At 33.6% G+C, this 22,803-nt stretch overlaps 3 protein-coding genes across 27 annotated transcripts in view; 1 reads left to right on the forward strand and 2 right to left on the reverse strand.

Annotated features, from left to right (window-relative positions):
• Positions 1–298: 298 nt before the first annotated feature.
• LOC109536868 (far upstream element-binding protein 3) lies at positions 299–12,927 on the reverse strand. Of its 8 annotated transcripts, none has more exons than XM_019903304.2 (14): positions 12,716–12,926; positions 12,547–12,622; positions 10,731–10,943; positions 10,352–10,497; positions 10,033–10,193; positions 9,666–9,891; positions 9,455–9,602; positions 9,211–9,336; positions 8,877–9,097; positions 8,512–8,741; positions 6,789–7,032; positions 6,625–6,730; positions 6,162–6,288; positions 299–3,216 (listed from the first exon to the last, which is right to left on the reverse strand). In XM_019903304.2, the coding sequence occupies exons 1-13, from the start codon at positions 12,806–12,808 to the stop codon at positions 6,167–6,169; spliced, it is 2,112 nt and encodes a 703-aa protein (XP_019758863.1). In that variant the 5' UTR covers positions 12,809–12,926; the 3' UTR covers positions 299–3,216; positions 6,162–6,166. The 8 variants fall into 8 exon arrangements, with proteins under 8 accessions (XP_019758863.1, XP_019758865.1, XP_019758862.1 ...); XM_019903306.2 differs by lacking the exon at positions 299–3,216 and adding an exon at positions 4,933–5,791 and having other exon boundaries at positions 8,512–8,717; positions 12,716–12,927; XM_019903303.2 differs by lacking the exon at positions 299–3,216 and adding an exon at positions 4,933–5,220.
• Positions 12,928–13,501: 574 nt separating this feature from the next.
• On the forward strand, positions 13,502–15,730 carry LOC109536867 (DNA replication complex GINS protein PSF3). 2 transcript variants are annotated; one of them, XM_019903300.2, is made up of 3 exons: positions 13,502–13,868; positions 14,919–15,190; positions 15,324–15,730. In XM_019903300.2, exons 1-3 carry the CDS (start codon positions 13,763–13,765, stop codon positions 15,552–15,554), a joined length of 609 nt encoding a protein of 202 aa, XP_019758859.1. In that variant the 5' UTR covers positions 13,502–13,762; the 3' UTR covers positions 15,555–15,730. The 2 variants fall into 2 exon arrangements, with proteins under 2 accessions (XP_019758859.1, XP_048523287.1); XM_048667330.1 differs by lacking the exon at positions 13,502–13,868 and adding an exon at positions 14,442–14,692.
• A 320-nt stretch (positions 15,731–16,050) lies between these two features.
• Positions 16,051–22,803, reverse strand: part of LOC109536865 (hepatocyte nuclear factor 4-gamma) — a 30,904-nt gene continuing 24,151 nt past the window's right edge. For 7 of the 17 annotated variants that reach the window (XM_019903288.2, XM_019903284.2, XM_019903291.2 and 4 more), the window contains exons 2-10: positions 22,415–22,655; positions 21,030–21,124; positions 20,800–20,933; positions 20,590–20,745; positions 20,387–20,513; positions 19,329–19,475; positions 18,778–19,014; positions 18,465–18,674; positions 16,051–18,044 (exon numbers count right to left, since the gene is read on the reverse strand). In XM_019903288.2, the coding sequence (XP_019758847.1) occupies positions 17,941–18,044; positions 18,465–18,674; positions 18,778–19,014; positions 19,329–19,475; positions 20,387–20,513; positions 20,590–20,745; positions 20,800–20,933; positions 21,030–21,124; positions 22,415–22,655 (1,451 nt within the window). In that variant the 3' untranslated portion in view covers positions 16,051–17,940. Of the gene's footprint in view, positions 18,045–18,464; positions 18,675–18,764; positions 19,015–19,328; positions 19,476–20,386; positions 20,514–20,589; positions 20,746–20,799; positions 20,934–21,029; positions 21,125–22,414; positions 22,656–22,803 lie in introns of all 17 variants that reach the window. The other 10 variants (XM_019903289.2, XM_019903285.2, XM_019903292.2 and 7 more) reach the window with 5 other exon arrangements.

Consider the following 22,803-nt stretch of genomic DNA (forward strand, 5'->3'; position numbering starts at 1 on the left):
ACATGCAAAATAGAACAGTAATTTCAATAGAGCAACAGAATTAAAAATCGATGCGGAATAATATTAACGTTCGCAATTATCAATAAACATACATAATTGTTGAAAATTCCCGCTTTTCAGGTTAAATAACATACGAAATCCAAAAAGAATGCTTAAAAGCCAAAACGTAAGATCTAAAAAAATAAATTTGGGTTTAGGGTTTTAAGTTGCCTGAAATCTCAGGCGATTGAAACGATATTTAAACCGGGAAACAGTTAAGATAGATAACTATTAAATGCAACATTAAAAATACATTTTCCCAAAATTAACATCAATATAATGTAAGATTAGCTTAATATCTATTGCACAAAATAAAAATCATCAAACTTGGAAAAAAATGTAACTTTGTTGAATAAGAACAAAACGATATTTAAAGCGATTCTGAAACATTAAACAAACTATGTTAGTTAGAGACGCAAAAATGATTTACTGTAAAATGAGCAATGCAAAAATAGACGACGGTTGATCGATCAAAACAATGCACGGCACTAATTAAAAACATGATAAATTAGAATGTAGTAATTACATGCTTTACAACCACACATTTTGTATAACACAGCAGTTTTACTGAAATTACAATTAATTAAATAGGTTAACTGAAAGCAATCTCATTTCGGTAAACTGTCTGCAAAGCAAATTTGGCTTTTAATTTCCATATACTTACACGGGGTGTACACCACAATTAATGTCTCTTCTGTTTTATGGACAGACAAACTTTATGCACATTGTTGTTTAAAATAAAAAGCTAATACACGACACTAAACCTGAAATGTAGAGTAAGTTAAAAAAAGCACAGTATAAATAAATGACACTCAGGATTGAATTACCTTAAAACACATTTAGTGAAATTTTTAACACTTTAAGTGTCTTAAAATTTTGAGTTTTGTTTGAAAGTTGATAATTTTGAATGAATATGATAGTATTCCAATAAAGTTTTTTGAAATTTGGAGCAATCTAGACCAGAATATACTTAGCTCGCTAAAAAAAGAGGAAAGAATGCACATTTGTCTGTAGTCGCACAGTCTGTAGTTGTGATCAATTTTGTTCAATAAGAATGTTCGATATTGTCAAAAATAAAGGTATTTTACTCCTGCAAACTTTCATATTTTTTTTCCCATTCGGTAAAAAATATATATCTAGTGATGAGATGGAGAACACGCAGAGCGTTTTATAAAGAATAACACTTTTTCGTAAAATTACTATTGACATTTTTCTATACGTTGCCACCTTAAGTAGATCATGTATAAAATAACTATCAAAAATTCTAAAAACGAAATTCTACTCAATACTTGAGCAATCCCAACTACAGTGCTTACAATTATCATTCACTTTGTATAAGAAACGAATAAACTAAAAAATTTGAAAGGTGTGAATTAATATCTTACCTAATATTCCCACTCTCTAGCCATAAGATTACCTGAAAAAGATTAGGAAATTCCCCAGTGTAACAGCGCATATTCAATTTTTGGAGGATAGATGCCAAACTTCCTTGCACAATGCAATACAAAATATAAAAAGTCAGGTAATATAAAGTAGCTTAAAAAATCGATCACGTGATGGTAAAATTAGGTTAATAGAACACTTAAAAATGTTGGAATAAATGAAATATAAAACAAAATATAACATTTACCGGAAAATTAATAATGTTACGCAAACATACCGAGAGTTGCTTAAAAATGCGTTTAAACGTATTTTTTGCAAATACGTGAAGAATGTTAAGGTGCGTAATTTACGTAAATATGTATATTCACCAAACATTGATGCTTTAAAAGTGTTTTTGAAATATCATTTGAACAGACACAATTTCATCTACAAGATTAGCAACAAACTTGATCAGATTTCAACTCACGAGTTTTTTATTATAAGTTGTCTGGTTTGTTTATAGGTAAATGTATAATCAAATGAGAACTGCACGTTTTTGTAGGTCTCGTATTCAAGTACATTTCTAGTTACTTTTACATGACTTTCTTGCCAAAAAGTTAACAAATTTCGATAGTAAACTTGTTGGCAATCATGTATCAACATTTCCATTACGCTCAAAAAAGCTGAGTTAAACGTGTTGAAAAAATATTTTTAGGCAAATGGACAAAACTAATGTCCTATGTCTAATGTAAGTTTTTGATACAATTACACTAAATAAATAGTGCGACCAAATAAATAATTCATGGTAAAAGCTGAAAATGGCAATTATCAAGTATTCAATGATTCATGATCAATTATATATACAAGTGATGATGATGATTCATCATACATTACATTACATAGATAAAATCCCCAATAGCAATAAACTTTGAAAAATGTATATTCCTCACTATAGAAAGATTATATATCTTGCGCCAGTTTCGATATCTGCAGGAAACTTTCAAAGCTCTCGATTTTGACGCCCTGTAAATCATAATAATGGCATGGTGTATATCAGAATATAAAATAATGAAAACCACGCATCTCCTGATTGCTCCTTCTCTGTGAGAATATACCTACCTAGAAAAAAGTGTTAACTCACATACAGACAGAATTATATGCATTTCATGGACAACCCGTACAGTCTACTTCCCAAAATCAGACACAAAGATAAATCGATGCGTCTCGCCATATTTCAACATAAAAATGTGTGAATACACACAGCACAAAGTCAACACTTTGAAATTAGAAAACCAGTAAGCTTCGTCGCAATGCTAAGGACCACCTTACAGCTTTATCTCAATAAAACTGATTAAAAAATGCATATAACATTGCACCGATAATAACAGGTCGGAATAATTGCAATCAACAAATCCATCAGATAAGTGTCACTTTTCCCTATATCGATGAAATATATATTACCACGCAGAATATTCCAGAAGTTAACGCAAATCAAGCTAGACTAGATAAATGAAGAAAATTGATACGAATTATTTATACCAGCAAATAAAAGGCATGAGGAACGTGTGTTATCAATCCAAACGGTGTGGAAATATCAGTTAAACTCGGGAGTATTAAAATAGTCAGGTCAAATATCAAATAAAATACCTATTCATAAATGAATTAAGGTAAACATCATGAAACTTGCCAAGTTATTCTATTCTTACGTTTGCGTAAAGAGTCTTCGTCGCTCCCTCGAACAGATTATGCCAAAACCACCACACCGAGTGCAGTCTCAGCCTTCGTACGGTTTGCGTTTTTTTCCAAGCCATCGCCCTACAACGTAAAAGGTGTACTGTATAACCGATGAAAATTACTAATCAAGTTCATAATCGTACACCTTTAACGAACAATTACACTATTCACCCAATTACCATTGCAACTAATAATCAAATCAATGAAATTGATCCCCGATATATATGAAGTCACGATTTAGGACCATACGCAATAATATCAAAACGTGATTAATATCGATATAAAAATATGACACTATCAACTAGAAGCATAATGTTAAAAAGTTATGTTTAGTGAAACAAAGTATAAACAAAGCAAACCTAAACTGAATGTATTGCATGGGAAATTTTTAATATTCTTAAAAAATAAATGATATTAAAGGTAAAATTATAGTTAATTTTAAACTTATGTCCCAGAAGAAAAATCCAACTAATGCGCGAAATATGGTCAACGATTATAAACATCTAAGCATAAAATATTGGGAACTATTTACTGGTTAGTAAGTCAAGGTTAGCAAAGTCTATAAAAACGACTAATACCTAGTGTAAGAATTAAAAATGGAAACTGAAGCAATTGCAAAACCATCTGAAAGAACTCTAACAAATAAACAATCATTACATGCGAGTAAGTTAAAATAGGACAATACAAAGTGAACACCACTACCAATTGCTACGTCGCTATGACAAAATTAATCATAATCATAGATGTGGTTAATAGAAGAATATCACTTAACGAAATCAGTTTTTGGTTCCTCGTAACAATTCATGTAATTCACCTACGGACAATTGGTCACAACCATTTAAATTTGAACTATTAAATTTTCTTAAAATTCAAAATTTACAATTCAGCATTAATTTCCGGAATAAAATTTAATGCAATGCCCTACACAGAGAAAACGAATCATGGGCCGAATTGATGTTTTATATTATAAAGTAGTTTGGATATTAAGCAGCACAAATCACAATTTAGTGACAATAAACAAAATTGCTTCATGCGGATTGAGTATTTTCTTAACATCGACTTCATTAATTTAATAATTATGGCAGTTGTTTCGTAACTACAACATTGCGCTTCCGGATTCAATGCAATAATCTGCTGATAAGCCAAATTAATTCCGTCAAGTTGCAATATTAATAGATCTGGAATATGCAAGTGTCAAGTAACGGATAATATTACAATATCAAAATTTATGATATTCACAACTCGCGTCGATGCATCTACGATAATTCTTAGATTAACTCCTTGATTGCGCATCATATTGCCTAATGAAATTTTAATTGACAAATTCGGTCATATGAAAATGAGTATTAAAAACACATAGACATGCTTGCCTGGATTCTTCACTCGTAAGTTGAGGCGCAGTGAAGGAGTTAATTTAAAGTGTTTAAATTGTTTTAATGCACGCAATATTTATCAGGTCTGCTCAATCACATAGTATTAATATCACTCCTTACACCAAACTTACTAACGAGAAGTATATTTGGTGCACTCATGTATAAATTTGAAATCCCCAAAAACTCGTAAATTAAAAAGATATAAAATTAAATAATAGCAGTCAAGGTAATAAAAATTTAAAAATCCACATCAAAATAGGTATATCCGAAAACGTAAATAAGTGTTAATAATTGATAAATCCGTAAAAAGCATATTATAAAAACCAACGTAAAATTGGACGTAATTCCAATCGCAACTGCAGCTGCGTTCTACGATGCTGGATGGGTAAAACTCTGAAAAACAAAATAAAAAACAACAAACATATACAGATGTAAGATTTAATTGAACATCCATACATAAAGTGCTGTGGCACTGCTAAATACACTAGGACTACAGTTACTTGGAATATATGTGAAAATACAAATAAAACCGGTAATGCAAAATTTTGCTTTTCAAGTACCTGTTACACCTGGCGGAATTATCTAAAGCAGTATTTAATTTTCTAAGGGTTAAACACAAAAAGTGATTCCACCAAAAGAATCCGAAAATATCGATGATTGATCTGCAATAGTGATTAGCGCGTTAGTGATGAACGCCTTACCGCATCATTTGCTGAAATAAACAAGTGTCTTCACCAAATAAAATCAAACAAGTGTTTATCAACGAATATGTATCAACGAATATGAACAGCTGCTGTTCTAAATACATGTGTTAAAACCAGATAAATAGTCAAATAATTGGTTGGTAAAATTGTTAGCTAAATGTGGAAACAATATCGGGGACAAAATTTGAAACGCTTATAAAATAAATACTGCATGGAAAATAAATTGTCTTATTCAAAAAATTACCCTTCAAATTAAGGGCGAATAAATATAAACAGATCACTTATATTCTAAGCTAGATTACACCAAAATTAGGCGTTAGCTTTAGTCGTCTTAACAGCGAAAATATTTTCGAATTTTCCTGTCAAGACAGCTAAGAAGTATAGCCGCTTTTTGGAAACTATTATATGTCAATACAACGAAAGTAAGCTTATATATGAAGGTTTCTTCTTCCCCAAGTACTCCAAGACGTTGTAAAAAAACGCACTTATTTCTAGGGTAATTTTAAAAATGATTTAAGGATTTTTAAATCAGAATTGCCTGCTGTCGACCTGGTAAGACGGCAGTCCACAAGATTAAATCTGGAAAGTATACATAAAACTGATATTTTGCATCCTGTAGTCAACCTGAAAAACATATTGTTAAGGTATTGTCATAAAAATAATACATCTCTAATACCCAATGTACTAATCGCAGCTTTGAGTGTTGACGAAACAAAACAAATAATACCTTAAATCGTACTTAACATTTGTTTAAAAATACATTGCTTATTATGACAATACCCTGGAACGAAAAATGCAGCTAATTTTGAAAATGTGTACTGATTTCCTGTAAACTCTTGCAAAAATGGCATAAAAAATAAAGCAAATCAAACAAGGTATTATTAGATTCGGGAGAACCGACCATATGGATAAATATGAAAATGTGGAACGGAAAATAAATGTAACTTACGGTATTTAGTTTCCATCCCCGGAATTCTGTTGGGCGTTCGCGGGTTGTCCTCCATATCCATATTGCGGAAAACCATAGTTTTGTTGACCTCCAGTCACAGGAGCTTGTTGTTGTCCTCCATAATATCCTAATGTTACAATCATATTGATAATATCTCCAAAATACAATGAAAAAAAAAACACTGTTGTTTTTCGTATACGTACATCGCGGAAAATGAGAAGGCGAATATTATTATATAACAGATACTGAAATAAAAAATGAAACTAACATAATTATTATTTAAGAAAATGGACATCGTTTAGTGGAATGATGAATGCAATGAGTTATTTACATTTTTTGATGGCATTCGATGAATATCAATTCGGCAATTTTGGATCATTTTTATTACAAAATAACCACAAGACAGCATAACTACAATGATCCGGTGAGGCTGAACTATTTAAATGATTTATAAACTACTCACCACCCGGCGCTTGATAACCTCCGTAAGCTTGTTGAAAACCTCCGGCTGAGCCACCTCCTGGCGCCTGAGCTCCTGGTCCACCTGCTGAGGCTCCGGCCCCCGCAACCTGTATTAAAAGTATTTTAAATAAGAGAAACATATGCCGTGTATCTCGGTCACTATACCTTATTTTTCATTTGTGCTTCAATGGCTTCGGCTTCTTTAACTTTGCCCATGCTGCGATAATATTCAGCCCATTGCGTACTATAATCAGGTTGACCACCTGCACCAGCAGAAGCTTGCGCACCCGCAGGTGCAGTAACAGCACCAGGTTGAGGTGCTGCAGGAGCTCCAGGAACAGCCGCACCTGCTGCCTTAGCCTTGGCTTGTTGTTCAATTACTTCAGCTTCTCGCACCATTCCCAAAGATCTTTAAACATACAATGTGTGGCATCAAATCGTTAGGAAACTGGCTACTGAAGCTCAAACACTTTCGAGTTCATTGAGTGAAAATGGCATGAATGGTAGTAGCGACTGTTTTAGAGAATAAAAATCGCATGACGAATCCTGGGGTCTGAATAGAACTGCTTATTGCAGTGCAATCTTACTTCATAACACCCCTGTAGAATGACGCGGTCTTCAATTTGAAAATGTTATGTTATGATGACTATAATAAGGATGCATTGCATCCATATCTCCAGAATCGWAAGCGATACAATGTTAGTTAAATAACGAAAAAGTTGCGCAATGAGAGCACATATACATAGCATTTTCCAACATTTTGTCAAGCATTTTTATTTTTGAGATATTTAGAGTTATTTTTTCGAATTTTCGTTCCTTCCAATTTTTGAACCTACATATTTCAATTAACCTCAAAAATCAAAAAATACTTTCTCATTGCACTTTTTCGAGCTMTACAAGATGCTGTCTACGATGCGAATTTAACCATTATGACATAGTTTGATTTTTTACGGGTTTTACCCCAAAACATGTTTTTAATAAATTATACCTATTTTACATGTACAACAAATATCCTGAAATAAGGCAGCTTAATAGGACAAATTTAAGACGTCTAACTTTTCTTGGGTTTTTTCCTTGGTTTTAGTGGGGTCGTTTAATTTAAATTTATTTTTTATATAACTTTATCTTCATTGAAAGGTCTTATTATGGTTTATAAAGTTTTCTAATTGACACGTATTCATTAAATTGAAAGCTAACCGTTTGAAATGTGGCCTAATAAGCTGTCTTCTTTGAGAGTAGTTGTAATGAAAAATAGACATAATTTATAAAAAATGTTTTTTTGACGCAAGAACCAGTACAAATCATACTGTGTTATATATACATTGCTGAATTCGCGATTTAAAAGAACTATCTAATAATACGGGTATATTGTAATATAGTTTCAAGAAATGGCCTCGAAAGTCTACCTCTTTTGATATCTAATAATGTTTGAACTTTTTTCGGCCCATGTGAAAACGAAACGCTGGAATTATTCTTGATAGACACCAACTTGTAGAGCTGGAAAGGGTGCCATGAGAAAGTACATAGTTTTTTATCATTTGAATAACCTCAAACATGACTAAAAGCGAAAATCCGAAAAAACACTTATCTAAGTATCTGAAAAATTAAAACAAAACGTTTTGGTTTTTATAAAACGACGTTTATGGTTTAGGAGATCCTCATGCAATATATCCTTCTCTAGGACACCCTGTACAGCGGCATAAAATAAACTATATTTCGCTTGGAAAAACCGTTTAAAACTCGATATAGTTGCGTAGTACCTATTTTCAATCACTTAGCAGTAACCGAGCAATTAACCAAGGTGATATGCAGTAAGAAAAAGTAAATATACGTAGCCAAAGCGACGGGAGCAATTTTTCAATTAGTCTGTATATTAAACTGAAATTACCTGTAATATTCGGCCCATTGTAAGGAATAATCAGGCTGTCCAGTGGACGGATTGACGCCAACGCCGCCTCCCGGAGGCCCAACATTCACACCTCCTCCAGCAGCTTGATTTTGAGCATTTGCATCACCACCACCTTGTCCTTGATGACCACCCCACTGTTGTTGTTGCCCATAATTTGGCACTCCCCATCCTTGAGGATTGTAACCCTGTGGGGCCATTCCGGGATAAGCCTATGAATTATTCGAGTTTAATTTAAAAAATAATCATTTCACTATGAATTTCTTTGCAAAACCAGACATTTTTATTTTGTCCAATGTTAGGCATGTACATATATGAAATAGGTATCGGCATAGTATTCTACTTACAGTTGGAATATTACTAGTCATTCCTCCAGGACCCCCACCACTTATATTAACAAAGTTAATAGGCATCTGAATTTTTTCACTAATAATTCGTTTTGCGGTCTCTATACACTCCATTTCACCTTTAATTGTAAAAGTCTTTTCATTTTGATTTGAGTTGCTTCGCCTGTCCAACTCGCAATAGGCTCCTGATTGCTGATTAATTTGTTTAATCGTTTCTCCGCCTGGAAATAATATGCGTAGTCATATTATGTGAAAAATGCATACCAACTTCATCAGGTTTCTGTACCTTCACTTCATTTCAAATCTACATGTATGATATAATATTTTATCTTACCTTTGCCTATTATAACTCCACACTTATTGGCCGGCACAACAAATGACACTTCTTGACCCCCTGATCCTCCTCGGTCATTCCAATTTCCAGAGTTTCCATAATCGCCTGCGCCCCCGTTTCTGTCTCCTTCAGATTAAGATGAATTAATTTATAAAGTTTTAGAAGAAACAAAGTTACATTAGCTCGACATTGACGTGAAAAATCGATGTCTTTCAATTATAAAAGAACCAGTGAAAGTAAAAACCTCTGTTTCCGAAGTGACCACCTCGACCACCCCGCCCGCCTCTTCCTCCTCGTCCACTGAAACCACCTGGACCACCCATTCCACTTTCATGACCACCCCCATCTCGTTGCAAAACACTATCAATCAATTCTTCAATTTTTTGACGGGCCTGGAAGAAACAAACAAGAAATCACATAAATCCACCTTCCTGAGAATCTCAGTCAGTACATACATGGTCAATTTGTTTGGGATTTCCACTCAAGAAACACCTGCGATCGCCAGGGCCTTCATCTCTGGCTTGTTGAAACTGAACTCGACAGCCAGTTTCGCTTTGTATTTTTTTTATCATGTCACCTCCTTTACCAATAACCACTCCAACAGCAGCTTTTGGTACTAAAACCTCGAAATCACCACCCCCGCCGAATTCATTATCAAAACCTCCGCCGCTGCCTCTGAAACTATAAAGTAAAAAACATTACATAAAGAAGAAAAATATATCGACTTTATAAAGCAATAATTAGCAAAACACCAATAATGATTCTTCTAATAAAACTATCTTAGCTATGCTGTAAAAAAGTATTTTAAATGTTCATTTGTACTTGTCATTTCGCCCACCGCGGCCAGCACCACCGCCCCTGTTATTGAAGTTTTTCATTTCTTTCTCAGCTATTAATTCATATACTAATTGCTTCGCATAATCCACCTTTTGTGGATCTCCACTGATCACCAGTGGTTTCTCTACTTCTTGCCCAGGACCATCCTACAAAGATAAACAAATTGTCAATAATTAGAAGCTTTTTACAGAAAATCTACTTCTCACTCATATTATAAAAGTTCTGTTTAACAATCGGACATGTTTGTGATGTACTTTAATAGTCTTAACAATTCCATAACTTAACTAACTTAACACATCCATACCTGAATTACAACCATTTTTGCTCCACTTTTTTCCTGTAACTGTTTTATTGTCTCTCCGCCTTTTCCAATAATTAATCCTACTTTAGGGCCAGGCAACATAATTTCAATGCTATTTCGCCCACCAGGACCTCCTCCTCCTCCCATACCTACATAAAACAATGTAAAGTTGCTTAAAAGGTATGAATGGGAAAGAAAAATTGAGTTAAACTACGAATACTAAACTGAATTCAACAGAACTTAAATGAAATGTGCAGCAGCAACGAATATAAGTAAATTATATTTATTTAACTTTTTGATCGAATTCCAAGTTTACCTAAGTACTGCTGGATCTTTGGTTATTATCCGGTAAATGTTTAACTTGTGTAACCCTCATACTTACTTAATCTAGATCCAGTATCATCATACTCACTTAATCTAGGCCCCGAACCAGTGCCCGGTGGGCCACTGCCTGGGGGCTTTAAGTCATCACTACCTGAGGACATATTTCCCATGGGGCCACCGCCTGGCGGTCCACTTGGTGGTCTGCCTAAACCTAATGGTGGACCCACAAGACTTGGTCCCTTCTTAGACTCTGGTTCTAAAGAAACCATTTCTTTAAGTAAAAAAACACAAAATTCAAAATAAAACAGACAATCTTTGGATGAAATGAGTTAATAAGCAATTAGTGAACAATGTCAAATTCAGCTCAGAATAAAGGGACAATTACAATCTAGTTAAATGTCCCAAAAATACAAATGTGACGAGATGTAGCAATTCCACGTAGTAGGCAACTCACTGTAGCTCCCTGTAAAAATCTGATTTGACAGGATGATTCAAAATTTGCGTCGCCTTTGAAGATGATTGTTGTGTTGATGTAAAAAATATGTTCACTGAAGTTTGGGTTTTTTGCAAAAAATAATAACAGCAATGGAAATGATTTTCTCATAAACATTAATTGCTTTATGCGTAAATCTGCAGCGGTATTGGACGAACTTAAGAGTTCACATACGGTTGTCCATTTAAACGGTCAGACATGAGCGTTCAAGAGAAAAATAAAGTTGGTCTGATACGAATCAAAGCATTAAGATGCATTTCAATATGCCCTCATATGAAGCCCAATTAATATCCTCTCAAGCTCAAGCATACGATAATTAAAAATGTCTATGCATGCGACTATCGCCTACAAAGATGAGAATATACGACTATTTCCTCAACCACCTTTGCCCAACATTGATTGATTTTAGTCAAATCATCAAGCTTCAAGGCTCATTGCTCACTTTCAACAATTCTGGCTCTCCATGTTCCAAAACGGTTCCTAATTGTTTCTGAGTAAGGAACTATGCGCCACTTCTCCAAATAAAAAATGTACTATTTTGTAAATTTCAAATTAAATATCCGGGTAATAACTTTTGCGTAAATACATCAGTTTAATCACGCAAAAGAAAAATAGTTTTATACATACATCGTATTTCGATATCCTTGCAATGGTGCATTGGGTAAAAAGGGATTTACATATTTGGAAATTTGTCCATCCCAACGAAGTGGAATACGGATCTCTTAGTCGATATTCATTAATTTTATCTCAAAAATGTCAAACAAAAAAATTATAATAAATAAAATATATAAAAAAGGATTATTTATTAGGAAAATAATCTGTTTGGACTGAAACAGTAGAACATAAAAAAGATTTTCCATTCCCTATTTTTAAGAAACGCGTTTAGGGCAAACCTTTTCTTCATTCTAGTCTCTGGATACGACAAATTTGAGCTGCGTTTATAAGAACCTTGTAGGTGTTGCAATATGTAAATCAACCGCCCAATTTTTTGATTAATTTGAGATGATAGACTGACTTTTGAATCAACGCCAATCCAATCAAATGTAGAAATTTGCTTAACTTAATGGGCGTGAATGGGTTGAACAAATAAACGCAGATTTGTACAGAATCCCAGATCTCTGAACCATCGCTTATACCACTTTAAGCCGTTTGCTTGAAAGCTCCCCAAATCATTTATACTTAAAAAAAAGTAGTAGGTATTTGCCAAATTCTGATGTGGGCAAAAATGAAATTGAATTAACCAGGAAACCAATAACAACAGAAACGTTTATATTTAGCTGCTATATCTTGAAACCTTTGATTCAAGGTTACAATCCACTAAGAAAGGCTTTTGAACCTTAGTGAAGGTTTCTGGGCAAAATAAATGAAAGGTTAAACTTACCGGGGCTATCCTCTAGGGCTCTCTTAGAACCGCGAGTTTCGCCTGGAGCTGCACTTGGGTTAATTTTGGCAGCAATCTATCGAAAATTACATGTTTAATAGTCAAGCCAAGCAATCAACGGGCAACCAAGCGGCATGTTTGACAAATTCGGGGCCGACCGAATATTTACCTGTTTAGCGCGTTGAAGAGCAGCTGCAAACGCTGACGACTGATTGTAGTTTGCTTGTGGAGGCGGAGGTGCAACACCGGAAAAATCACTCATTTTTTCTAAACATACACGGAAAAATAAGTCTATACAAATGCTACTAAAATGGAGTCGTTTGACCACACGTTTGACGCTACGATAAGGTGGAAAATAAGTGACTCTTCAAGGGACGACTACCAACACACCAGTTCATTTGTCATTGTCATTGCGGAGCGGCGTCATTAATCGAGTGAATTTTAGCATAAAAATCCACAAAAACGGCGAAATTTCGACTTTTAATTGCTTGCTTCCAATTGTGGAGCGGACAGCAAGTTATGGGTAGGCACGCAATGGATAAAAACAGTAAACTAACGCCTGAGAACAGATTATTAACATGCGGTTTTAAGTTTCGCGCCAAATATAACTGGTGGTGGCAACACTGGATGGTTTTTAATCAGGTGGCCCCAGGGTAGCCATTCGTACGGTAATTTGGGCAATTGTACGGTGTACGTCCCGAACGCGTTACCGTACGCCAATTGTAAAGTAAGAGGTATTTTTGTACGGTATTGTAGGGTAAAGATTATGGGATCTTGTTTCTAACCTACGGGGACGTTTTTTTTTTTTGTTACAGCCATGTCCTAAGCCTTCGATCTGGATTTTTAGAATCCAGACCTTTTTTGTTTTTCTGGTTCAAAATCTCTGGTACGCTAAAGTACGGTATTTTCAAATGGCTTGTACGGTAATGCGCGTTTGAAAAGTTGGCCCCCCTGTTTGGCGCTAAAGTCACTTGACAACAATATATGTTATTAAAATTCTAACCGCATTTGAATTTGCTAAGAAAAGTAGAAATTTATATTTAAAAGTAACTAATTAAAAAGCGGTAATAATAAAATTTAGTCAAACTGTTTGTTCTTTGAACAAACATGTTTTTCGTGCTTCAATAGTATATTCGTTCATTTGTTAATTATATTGTTATGTTTGAGTTCCTAATTATTGGCGTATATTTGAATTTTTCAAGCTTGTGATTAAATTATGTCTCTTCAGTTAAGTTATCAGCCAAACTACTACTCAATAGACGATATTTTAGCCTCACAAGAAAGAGTGCCATGCAAGGTTTTACAAAATGTGCTTGGAATGGGTATGTAAAAATCAGGTCAAATAAACTTTTAAAGGTTAATAATAGTTAATCAGGCAATTTTAATCCAACTCTACAAATGAACTGTAACAGCTTTTCTTGCCATTGTTAACAGTAGAGAGAAACCGAGTTTCTGAGTAGTAGGAGGTCAGTTTGTCGTGCCCTAAGTTGAAGGTAAACGAAAAGTTAATTTTACAGATTATGAGGCACTCGCGCTGGAAGGTAACAATATGCCGAATTTATTCATAATCATTTTACCAACAACTTTTCTTATTGATGTTTCTTGTGAAAATTCCGTTTTCAATCACTTCTCACTGATGGAAATTCGCTATTTCGTCAAAAGATATTCACTCTGTTCCAAAAACATCGCAAATCTATGTTTTGTCTGCACCCGATTTTTTTCGAAGTAATTGAGTTACCTGTTTAATTTATTTAGCTTCTGTTAGTTTTGGATAATAATTGGTTAACTTTTTTAAAATCTATATTGTGTTTGCATTCGATTTTTTTAGTCACATTTTGTAGCTATTTGGGATTTGTTTCGGTTAATTTTGTATTTTAATATAAATAAGTGAATATATTAATTTCAATGCGGATTGTGTTTCACCGTTCACGTTAATATAAAGATACTCAGATTTGAGTCATTTTCAAATTTTCAGCGCTTATTTTAATTGATGAATTTAGAATATTGGAAAGCCGCACAAAATCACACACGAAAAACCGAAGTTCATCCAAACAATGTAATTTCTAAATGTACTTTACCAAACTCTGCTTTATTATTACTTGCAAAACAGCCAACCCCTTAATGACGAGAATTCCTTCCTTAAATTGTAGGTATTTATGCAAACTTAGCTGCTGCCATCAAAAATTAACTATAAAATGCTTTAGCTATTTATACTTTTTGCGATCTCATTCGCTGTTATTATTCTAGTTTAAACCACTTAAAATGCACAAAGCCGATGGGTTTAGCGGGTGTATTCTGGAACTAAATCGTCAAAATTTAAGTGCCTTCAAAAAGCTAACAATCGGGTCTAATAAAGAGTGAACGATTTCCAGGCAAGTTAAACCCATCAGCTGAAGACAAAGATGTTAAAGCAGGCACTGAACTAGAACTTCCCGTCTGGTTAGTAGCATCAGATTGCTCAATTGGGAGACAACCCATCTTTGCCCCTGAGTTACCGAAAATTTACAAAGAAGCTTATAGAGAAATTCTCAAAGCTGACGCAACCGCCGTTGATTTACACAAGTTCAACGTATACTTTTATGAATTAGGAGCATATGTTAAACAATTTGATAGAAAAGACGATGTTCATGCCATTTTGTTACATGTAAGTTTTTTTATTCTTCTTCAATGTTTGTACTGCATTAAGAATAACTTGTTGATTATTCAGTGTGGTAAATACCCAGATTTATTTGGGCCCGACATAATATTAACTTTCTCAGTGTATATTAACTTTTTAGACGTTTACAACAAGATTTCGTTTAATTATGGATCTTGCCCATAATTCCGAATCTAATCCTACCGTAGAACAGAAGTTAGACATGTTAGAAAGGAGAATTTATAGAGTTGGTCACTCAGCCCGTGTGAAATTAAACAGCTGGTTATTAGAAAGTGGTGTTCAATTGCAAGCCGCAAATATGGTGACAAATCACAGGAAAAGGAAAAGAGTTGATGATGATTTATTTAATTAAAATATTAGTGCTATTGTTGATTATCCAGTAACGTACAATTTTATCATAAGTGTTATCAAATTTCCTTTTTTTTGTAAACGTTTTAGTACATATTTTTGAAGAAAGAAGCATTTTTAATTGTGTCGAATTTATCTTTTCGAGGAAATATACACATTGGCGTAGAGAGCGTCTTCAAATCAGAATTTTTTTCGTAGAAAACCTTTAGAAATGTAGAAATGTGGAATTACAAAATTCAAATAGGGTCAAAACGAGTTCATAGTTTTTCATGGGAATGCCTCAGTTTGGAACTCGCATTTAGGCATTATTTTCTATTTAAGAAAAGGATTTTCTAAAGGCTAGTAGTTTATTATGAGACATAAACCCTAAGATAATACCTTCCTTGCCTTGAGCAGAGACTGATTTAAGTGGTGGAAGTTCTCTTCATCTCGCATCATTATATGAATCTTTTATGTTATTTATAGCAAGCAATAAGGAATGGTAAATTAAAAGACAACAATTAATGATATAAAGATGTATTTAAACAACATATTAACAAATTATTGCCACCGCCAGCCTTTATAATTGCATGCTAAAGTAGATATGGAATATCTATACAGTGATACTAAATATAATAGAAATATAATAAACTTATGTAAACTTATTTTGATCAGGTAGATTGATAAAACATCACTTGTAACACACTATGTAGACATGTATAAGTAATTAACAACACTGTCAAGAAATATTCATCCAGGCTCATCTGCGAGCATCCAACTTGTATTATAGTAAATATCCGGATACATTTCCGAATAGCATTTTTACATTTGAAATATGTTTGTAGTTAGCTCGGAAAAGTCAAATATAAGCAAAATTTGTTCTGAGAAAGTACATAATTCTTAAACCCAAAGACAGTCACCTTCAATAATAGCAATTATCATTATAAAACAAAATAATCAAATATTTCACTAAAAACTAGTTATCAATAAAGAAATAAATTAATTTCTTTAACATCAACAGATAGCAATAAAAATGTATTTATTATTATTAGTACGAACTAAATATAATTATCGAAACAACTCCCTTGTATAGTAGTCATTTCCCTCTTGTTACCAGCTTAATATTTTTTTATAAAAAATACTATCATATAAATCTATCTCTAACTTATTTATGCACATTAACAACAGTAAGGCAATTACTTTTTCCAGATGTATATAACATTATTCTATAATAGCCTTAACAATAATTAACAATTTTGGCATGGGTTGAATTTTGAGCAAATGTAGCAATTATCTGTAAACTATGTACAAAAAGGTACATATTATTATTCAGAGCATTTTGTACTAGGAATCCAAAAATCTAGTCCTAGATAATAAATCACAGCCCTAATAATTATAACATATTTAATAGTTACCGAAATACACGATAAATCGATATATAAACATGTTTTTTAACAATGGTCTTAACAGAATATTAGTTTACACTATGTTGATTTTCTTTACAAGTGATCGACTAAAGTCGGATTAATGATTGGACATAATATGCATAAAGATCTTATAATAAATCGACCAATATGGTGTACTAATATGACGAACAATGTCTAGCATTTTCGCACGATTGTGAAAACGGTAAAAACTCTCAGAATATTTATATAGTTTTTTAAAAAATTACTCTTTTCCTGTACTATGATGTCATGTAATTTTTCGGAAATTATTTTCGTTTTTAATGAAAATCTGAATGACACTTAGGCATGGATTTGCAGCTCATTGCAAATGCCGGTCATTTTGTATGTGGTCCTGATTTATATTTGTTTATCTTATTTCAAATCGAGGCCAAAATGGGTCACTCCGGTTTGATTTTACCATCATTAAAACATCGCTTTAAAACCATATGGTTTCACTTTTATTGGTTCCGGTTCGAATGCTAAACTATTGAATCCGTCTTAATTTAAACGGTAGGGAATAAAAGTTCAAAAGTAAAATAAAATATACCTGATGCCCCGAACAAGAACATTCAGGTGCATTAACATATGTCCTGATATGAAGGCAAACTAATACGCTTTATTGCAATTATTTGCTCAACCTTTGCCCAACATTAATTTATTTGAGCCGTGATGAAATCATCAAGCTTCAAAACTCACTTTTCATTTGCCACAATTCTGAAGCACGGATGTTTTACAGAATCGTATTTAGAAGACTTAAAGATTCCCGTTGCATAACGGTTTAAAATTGTGAGCCATTTTGTAATTTTCAAATTAAATATGCGAGCAATAATAACAGTGGTTTCGCTTAATATACCGCCAAAAAACTTATCACTTGAAAATTATAGTTTTAAACGTCAATTGCATTGCGATGCCCTTACAATCGTGCATTGGTTCATAAAAACGAACGTCACTATCGTAATAAATTCTTTAAAAACCATGTTGTTCCTCTTTTATTGGTTCTGGTTTGAATGCTAAACTATAGGAATCGTCCATTGGTCCAATATCCCTCATAATTAAGACACTAGATGTTGCTGTAAAAACACGCCAAGTTTATCATTCAAATCTAAATATTTAACAGTTATATAATTCGAAAGATTTATTTTACTGCAAACAATGAACATGCTTGAAAAATACCAACAAGCAACTAATGCTGTGATTGTCGCGTTGTTCATTTGCAAACATTTACGTGTGAAATATCTCAGGTAGACGTTATGATGAGGACGAATGCTGTTAAATGATCTTAGCTCCCAAAAATGCAATATTTTTGCGGATATGTTCATTTTGAATTTACGGTATCACTTACTGAATTGGAAAGCAATTAATATGAATTTTAAGTGGAAGTTAGATTAATTATCAAAAAACGTCCACCAGACTAAGAATCAGAAAAAGCTTTACAAACAAAGGAATAGTGCGGAGGAAAAGGAAACGTTTATGCGTAATTTGATTCTTACCTGTGGGTACTGTTTGTTGAGGACTGGCCATATTGCCGCAATTGATAAGCTGATCAGCTGGACTACTTGGCATAGTGGTGGGTGAAGTTACAGGACTATCAGTCGAATCACTAGTTTGGTAACCGTTATTATTGAGATGTTGTTGAGGCGAAGACACTTGGTTCGGTACGATCAAGGTGGGGCTGTTGTCGAGGCCACCTAAAATCGGATCTAATTTGATGCATCAAGAATTAATCATTTCGCTCCCCTAAATACGGCTTAAGTAATACAATAAAAAAGGATAAAAGTAAATACTCTTACATGAACGTCTTACCTCCCAACAACATTTCTTGCAACAAACTGTCGATGTGCGTGACTCCAAATAATTTTGCAAACTGAATTTGCTCAATCATTTGCCAAGTGATCGATTGCAGAGGCGGCAAAGTTAGAAGTAATTCTCCGAAACGTCCTCTACTATCATACTGTCTATCGCTTATATAATCTTCCAGGTTGATCTGAATTTGAAATCGTAGCTGCTTGATGCGATCTGTGCTACTCAGGCCTTTTGCATCTAAGAATAAAGTCGCTATTTTACTGGTCAAACAAGTTAAACGCCTTAAAAAGTTAAAGGTTGCCTGACGATGTTTCACTCTTTCTTGCAATTAATAATAGACGATAATTATTTTTTGTTAGATTGATACCCGGTTTAGCTGAAAGCACCATTTGAATAATTATATACCTGATGGTACTTTTTTAGTAACAAATTACTCCTAATAATAGTAAGTGTTTTTATTACTTCGCATCTGATTAATGAGTTTTCAATGCGTGCATTGGCAGTACAAAATTATTAGTTATTTGGCGCGGTATTATCAAAGTTCTACTAACTTGGATCGAAAAACACAATCGCCTTCAAGCAAGCAAACTCCGTATCGTCGATTTGAACGTCTGTCATTGGCTTAACTAACTCGTCCATAATGCGACTACCCACTCGTGAAATGCTGAGGTCTGCTGAAGGATCGCGCACTGGAGACACTATAAAAAAACAGTATTTAAGGATTTATAGGCAAAAAGAACTCTTAAACCATGGTGTGTTAGGGGTATTTTTCCGAAAAGTATTGCTTCTTGTGTCTGTAATCGATTCAATCATGACTTTCCATTTAATTTATGCCCATTTACAATTCACGACGTATTTGCCTAATAATTATTGGAAGAATTACTAATATTTTCAATAGGAAAGATTAATGCACAACCACCATAAAACACTATTGTAAATGTTTGTGTTAAATCATCAGCATAATTAGTGTTTTCAATTGACCAAACAATAATCCTCAAACTGTGACCAAACGTAAGCTATAATAAAAATGTCAGGACACCTCAATGTCTATTTTTTTCACCATTGACTTATTACAAAGTGTTTACAAACCTGCAAGCAATTATAACGGGCATAAATTATTCTAATAAAATTAAAGAAAATTATAATAATTAAGTAGTTCCACTAACTGCCAAAAGGAAAAAATGCGAAAATTACCCGAAAATGTCCTTCGCTAGTGAGTAATGGTAAACATTATCTGTCAGCCACTACAATTAAATTTAATATACGGGCAGCTAAAAATTAAAAATTAATTAATGAAGACTCGTCGCAGAAATGACCTGTAATTTTGCAAGTAAAATTTGCGCTTGAGAGTACGTGGTATGCAATTTCTGGATATCATTTAGTCGATACGGAAGTAGCACACTTTTGAGAGCAATTACTTTTCAAGAAAAGTTTGGACAATTAACTAATGATCACATTATGTTATTTCAACAACACTATTAAACATCTAACTTTAAACTATAGTCAAGAGCTACTTTAACGTACATTACTAATTAATAATTTCATTTTTATTGGGGCACCTGTATAACACAGGATTCGGTACAAAGGATAAAAAACTCTATCAACGTACCTTTACCTGAGCATTGCTTTGTAATTATGCAATTGTTTCCTAGAAGAAGAACATCTTTTAGGTGCATTGATCGCCTGGCTAATCCTAGAAGTAAATGTTCTCCTGCGTGGGCCCTTAATAACGCAACCTATAAAAAATATATATTAATTCAAAGGAAATAGTGACTACACAAAACGTTCAAAACCTATTTAATGCAAATTTACCTGATCGTCTAACTGTAGCTCAGTAAATGCTGGAATATACTTTGCCCATTCAACCAAAATTAGCAGTTGTTGCTTCATAGAGTCGCAAATATCATTTAAATTAGCTTGCTGCTTTCCCGATAAATCATAGTCATTAACTGGAGTTGGGCCCATTTGCTGTAATATAAAAAGTATTATTATAAAAGAACAAATTTCATAAAAGTTACTTACTTCCAAAGCTGCTCCCACTTGCCTGGATAACATTTCTGCATTTAGCAATGAACTGACCGATAGACCATTATTTTGATTAGTTTCTTCGTGGCTTGGACGTCTGCAACTTATCCTATCCCTTTCATTCTGTACAGCTGTAAATAAGTCAAGGATTAATTTGAATTAGGAAAAAACGCATTTTCGTATTTTGATCATTTCATTATTTTGGGCCTTTTTGTTTAGAGGCTCACCTTCTTTTTTCATGCCAGCTTTAAAACATTTTCGTAACCTGCAGTATCGGCACTGATTTCTTTTATCCTTATCAACAACACAACTTCTACTGAATCTGCAACAAAGGAAAATAAATTGTTGATTACATGAATTGGGATGAATTTTGAATTTTACTTCAGTTCGGATTCCCGGAATCACAAAATACACAAGTTATTTAGAAATATGATCTGATGATAATATTTGCGGATATTTTTAGTTCTTATTGGCGGTATTCCAAAATAGATCTGAATGCGTAATAGAATTCGCTTTAATCAATTCGTTCTAACTGACCAGCGCAAGGAGGGAATAAACGAGATGGATCATAATTTTTGATTAAGTTCAATTAGCTTTTCGCTATTACTTTTTTATTTATTTCAAGTTCGGGTTTGTACTCAGAACTGTAAACAGAACTTTTTTACAAACATTTCAATAGATGTTCCATATTTCAAAACATCATCAGAACGATTAGCTTAATGTGCTTTTGCCATCGATGTAAATGAATGTTAATTGCAGCAATTTAAATTGAAACCAACTCAAATGAAAACCGATTATTTGACATCGTCATTTAATGGAAAAGTTTGTTACTTTAAGACGAAAATAGTATAATGTTAATTATATGAGAACACGCTTAGTAACTATTTTGGTTGCTTCGTATGCAAATTGGTACACACACATTGAACAAATTTTACCGATCATCAGATGCTCAATACAAAGTGGAATAATTGAAAGATAAAACGCAAAATCGTCGTTAAGTCGTAAAAAGTCGTTAATTAGCAGGTACTGAGCAACTAAGATGAAATTAATTAAGACAGCAGCAGAAGCAGCTGGAAATATCCAATCATATTTAGACCTAACATATAATTAGTAATATTTAATCTGCAGGTAGAGACGTTACCCACCAACGTTGATTCTAGTAATGATTTCGACATTACATTGTGTAACAACGTCAAATTAACTTGTAATTTTCGTCAGTAAGTAGCAGTTGCCGTGGGCTTCCTAAACCAAGGAACAAGACTTGTTTGTGTAGCATGCAATAATGTATATTTATTCTATTAAGATCGGTAATGTATATAAAAGAGTCGGTTATTACATGTTCCAAAATCGACTGTTTATTGTTCGTTTTCATTGAGATGTTGTAAATATATTCACATGACTCGAAGAGATTCGCTAATGACTTCCATTCATACAAGTCGCATTATATAAGACTTTACTTAGACTTCAGTTTAATTAAACACTTGGACTTGAAATTGACCAGTTTTTCGACGACTTAAAACCTATCAGCTGTAAACAATGGCGACAAAAACCCGACTTTGTAAAATTTGTTAATGTTATTATCTGTTTCAAATTTAAATTAATTCTCCCTGACCTGCATGTATATAAATGGTTTTTTCTGACACTCCTTCTGAAGAATCCTTTGCAACCATCGCAAGATGCTGCTCCGTAATGTTTTCCGGTTGCTCTATCACCGCATATAGCACAATGCTGCGGTCCAAGAGCAGCGGCTGGCACTCCTCCGGTTCCTGCGTGGCAAAGAGTAGCGGTCAAAGCGGCATTTCCGCCTATTGACCCGCAGCCCCCTGTTGCCGACATAGGTGAGTCGGAGTCTGCTAATAAAAAATATAATTTTTATTATTTATTACAATAACAGCGAGAAAGTGCAATTTTAAAGTTCAAGTTATAGATGGAAATCACGAATACAACTCTTAATCATATTCATTTTAGCACCTACTATCGAGATACACCAATATTTTCAAC

Source organism: Dendroctonus ponderosae, unplaced genomic scaffold (assembly GCF_020466585.1).
Source record: "Dendroctonus ponderosae isolate FM_Combo_2020 unplaced genomic scaffold, Dpon_F_20191213v2 Dpon_F_20191213_6, whole genome shotgun sequence".
Classification (NCBI taxonomy): Eukaryota; Metazoa; Arthropoda; class Insecta; order Coleoptera; family Curculionidae; genus Dendroctonus; species Dendroctonus ponderosae.

Excerpts from the sequence above, each read along its gene's own strand:
- LOC109536868 (XM_019903304.2), bottom strand. The coding sequence starts at position 12,808 with ATGAGTGATTTTTCCGGTGTTGCACCTCCGCCTCCACAAGCAAACTAC. Across the intron at positions 9,098-9,210 it reads TGGAGTTATAATAGGCAAAG|GCGGAGAAACGATTAAACAA; the intron begins GTAAGATAAAAT and ends TATTATTTCCAG. Across the intron at positions 7,033-8,511 it reads CAATGGGCCGAATATTACAG|ATCTTTGGGAATGGTGCGAG; the intron begins GTAATTTCAGTT and ends GTATGTTTAAAG.
- LOC109536867 (XM_019903300.2), top strand. The coding sequence starts at position 13,763 with ATGTCTCTTCAGTTAAGTTATCAGCCAAACTACTACTCAATAGACGAT. Across the intron at positions 13,869-14,918 it reads ACAAAATGTGCTTGGAATGG|GCAAGTTAAACCCATCAGCT; the intron begins GTATGTAAAAAT and ends AACGATTTCCAG. Across the intron at positions 15,191-15,323 it reads TTCATGCCATTTTGTTACAT|ACGTTTACAACAAGATTTCG; the intron begins GTAAGTTTTTTT and ends TTAACTTTTTAG.